The 3350-nt window shown below is 37.4% G+C and overlaps 1 protein-coding gene across 1 annotated transcript in view; it reads left to right on the top strand.

Annotated features, from left to right (window-relative positions):
- Positions 1-626, top strand: part of LOC127879370 (uncharacterized) — a 5782-nt gene extending 5156 nt beyond the window's left edge. Inside the window, exon 6 of the mRNA XM_052426148.1 lies at positions 1-626. This exon is cut by the window's left edge and continues 61 nt beyond it. Within this exon, the coding sequence (XP_052282108.1) occupies positions 1-379 (379 nt within the window). The 3' untranslated portion in view covers positions 380-626.
- Positions 627-3350: the final 2724 nt, after the last annotated feature.

Genomic DNA, 3350 nt, shown 5'->3' with positions numbered 1-3350 from the left:
ACAAATGGTGTGCCATTGTCCGAGTTTGACTGCTGGTGATTGTCGGGAAAGCTGTGCCCCTTTGATGGACCAACCGAGCCGCAGCATCGGAGAAAACATCGATCTTATAAGACTTATAGCTAACAGCGTTTGCCACAATCCCTTAAAACTTTTTCGATACATTGGCGCTAAAGACTCGGATGTGTACAATTTAAACGATGACCGTGACAGAAATCTTGTCTCGCAAAAGGAGTTTATATATAACGTGTTGAAGCGCTGGCTTCAAGTTAATAACGAAGCGGAAAGCATAGAACTTTTTCAAGGATTATGTCATGGAGGGTTTCATAGAATAAATAAAGCTATACATGAACAGTATAGTGATTTATTTCCTCAGCAATAGCATTTTCTACAATATCATTAGTATTTATAATAAATGTTGTTTTCTTGCCATGTAATGGTCTTACAGTCCGGTTAAAATTGTAGATTGTATGTGCGATGTTTAATTCTTTGGTTGACACTATATTCATTGAATTTATTTATATAATAATATTCATTGAATGAATTTATTCAATAATTTTGTGAAGAGATGTGTTCATTGTTTCGCACTGTTTTTTGTTTACAATTTTGAATAAATATATGACATGTCATTGTTGTGAGCTTCGTCCTTCTTGACGCCAAGTAAAATAAAACTAACTACAGCTATAAACACAACAACTCACTGCATCAACACCTAGACCCTAAAATTGGCGATATTGATAGTAAATCGTGCATCACCGGGTATTCGTGTAATAGATCAATGTTCTTAAGATCATTTAAAAGGTGTAAGTAGCAATATTACAACGCACGCTGGAGCTGATCCCCAAAGTGTGTCACCCAAAGAACGCAGTGTGGCATCAACGCAACTTTAGTCTTGAGCATTTGAGTATCTTTGTAGATATTTCTTAGTTGATATTACACTAAAACGGGATGCAGTAGTACATCATTACCAACATCAGCAGAAGCAGCAGCGTCACCACCACCATCATTATCGTCCGATCACCATTGTTTTCTTGCATGGTAGTCATAATAACAATAACAAGAGGGCCATGATGGCCCTGTATCGCTCCACTGTTTTTTATGCGAAAAAAGCGTGCAATGCGCATGGGTTGAAATGTACTCAAGCATGTGACTTTCTCTTTCTATCCCTCGTCCCACTGCGTCCCACTGGGCGCTTAAAGTTGGAAGGGTGAGCATTTTTATATACATGTATGGAAAACGTTACTACGGTGTTAACTAAACAGACTAAAAAGCCCGGGAATTGTCGCACAGGTCCTTTGCTTATAGCGTAGGTACATTTTATGAATAAATAGCAAAAAACGCATCAACATGCAAAGTTCAACGACTTCCTGTGGCCATGTTTTTTTTCTTGAACAACTATTTAATGGGAGCCTTCAAGGGATAAATTTGGTCCCAGGGGCGTAATTTGAACACGCTTGGTAGAGAACTATAAGATGTCACAACATACCAAATTTGTTAGCCCTAGGCCCAACGGTAATGAACATGAAGATTTTTAAAGTTTGCACAAACGAGGCTTTATATAAGCATATGTTCAGATTTGTGACCCCCGGGGCAGGGTCAAATTTGAGCCCAGGGGAATAATTTGAACAAATTTGGTAGAGGACTATTAGCTGTCACTACATACCAAAATTAGTAGCCATAGGCTCTATAATTATGAACAAGAAGATGTTTAAAGTTTGCACAAAATAGGCCTTATTTAAGCACATGTTCATTTTTGTGACCCCCGGGGCAGGTTCAAATTTGACCCCAGGAGAACTTTAAGATTTTAATACATACCAAATTTGGTAGAAAAGGCCCAATGGATATGGACAGTAAGATTTTTAAAGTTTGTACAAAAGAGGCTTTATATAAGCATATATTAAGATTTGTGACCCCAGAGGCAGGGTCAAATTTTAGCCCAGGGGAATAATTTGAACACATTTGGTAGAGGACTATTAGATGTCACTACATACCAAAATTAGTAGCCCTAGGCTCTGTAATTATGAACAAGAAGATTTTTTAAGGTTTGCACAAAATAGGCCCAAATATAAGCATATGTTTAATTTTGTGACTACTGGGGGAGGGTCAAATTTGATCCCAGGGGCTTAATTTGAACAAACTTGGTTAAGGACCATTAGATGTCACTACATACCAAATTTGGTAGCCCTATGCCATACAGTTATGGACAAGATTTTTAAAATTTGCATAAAATAGTTCTTATTTAAGCGTATGTTGATTTTTGTGACCCCCGGGGCAGGGTCAAATTTGACCCCAGGGGCATAATTTAAACAAACAAAGTAGAGACCTATTAGATGTCACTACATACCGAATTTGGTAGCCCTAGGCCCTACGGTTAAGGACAAGAAGATTTTTAAAGTTTGCACAAAATAGGCTTTATATAAACATATGTTCATTTTTGTGACCCCGGGGCAGGGTAAAATTTGACCCCAGGGGCATAATTTGAACAAACAAAGTAGAGACTATTAAATGTCACTACATACCAAATGTGGTAGCAATACGCCCAATGGTTATGGACAAGAAGATTTTTAAAGTTTGCACAAAATAGGCTTTATATAAGCATATGTTCAATTTATTGACCCCCGGGGCGGGGTTAAATTTGACCACAGGGGCATAATTTGAACAAATTTGAAAGAGGTTCACCCCAGGAACATTTGTGACACAGGACCATGACATAAGCCCCGCTGGCCTCTGACCAGTGGAGCTAAAAATGAGAATTTCAATCTGATTTCCATTGATATCATAGTCCAAAGACCTATAGTTCTTTGTATCTATAGGTCTTTGCATAGTCACAGCATCATCGGATAACAATCAACACCGTGCTTTGGCTGCTTCAGTTCCATGTAGAGACCTTTACAAACTTTGTTTGTATAGGTCCCTGCTCCATGCGATTTTGATCCATGTCAATGCAACACACATACACATGCAAACATACTAGTCTAAATAGTGAGTTTTTATAAAACACAGATTAAAATGAAAACAAACATGAAAAACGACATACCAATAGACCAACCAACCAATAACTCGAGGAACATATCAATCTTCAAATAACACGAGTGATGCGCCTACTGTATATGCTGTGTAAAGGGAGGTTATGCCAATTTGATGAAAAAATAGACTGGCAGTAGTTAACACCCGCTTGGAAAGGAAAACTAATGTATTTTTACCATGCATAACTAATACAGAACTTAAAAATTATATAAATTCATAAAATTCAAATGTTCAAGTTGTTTGCAAGGACACTTGGTTATTTTTAAAAATGAGACACACACAAAGATGCACAAAATAATTTTCCCAACAAAAAGTTTTATCGAAAA

This window comes from Dreissena polymorpha, chromosome 4 (genome assembly GCF_020536995.1).
Source record: "Dreissena polymorpha isolate Duluth1 chromosome 4, UMN_Dpol_1.0, whole genome shotgun sequence".
Lineage (NCBI taxonomy): Eukaryota > Metazoa > Mollusca > Bivalvia > Myida > Dreissenidae > Dreissena > Dreissena polymorpha.
The sequence above is the reverse complement of the archived record's forward strand: the minus strand, read 5'-3'. Positions and strand labels throughout refer to the sequence as shown.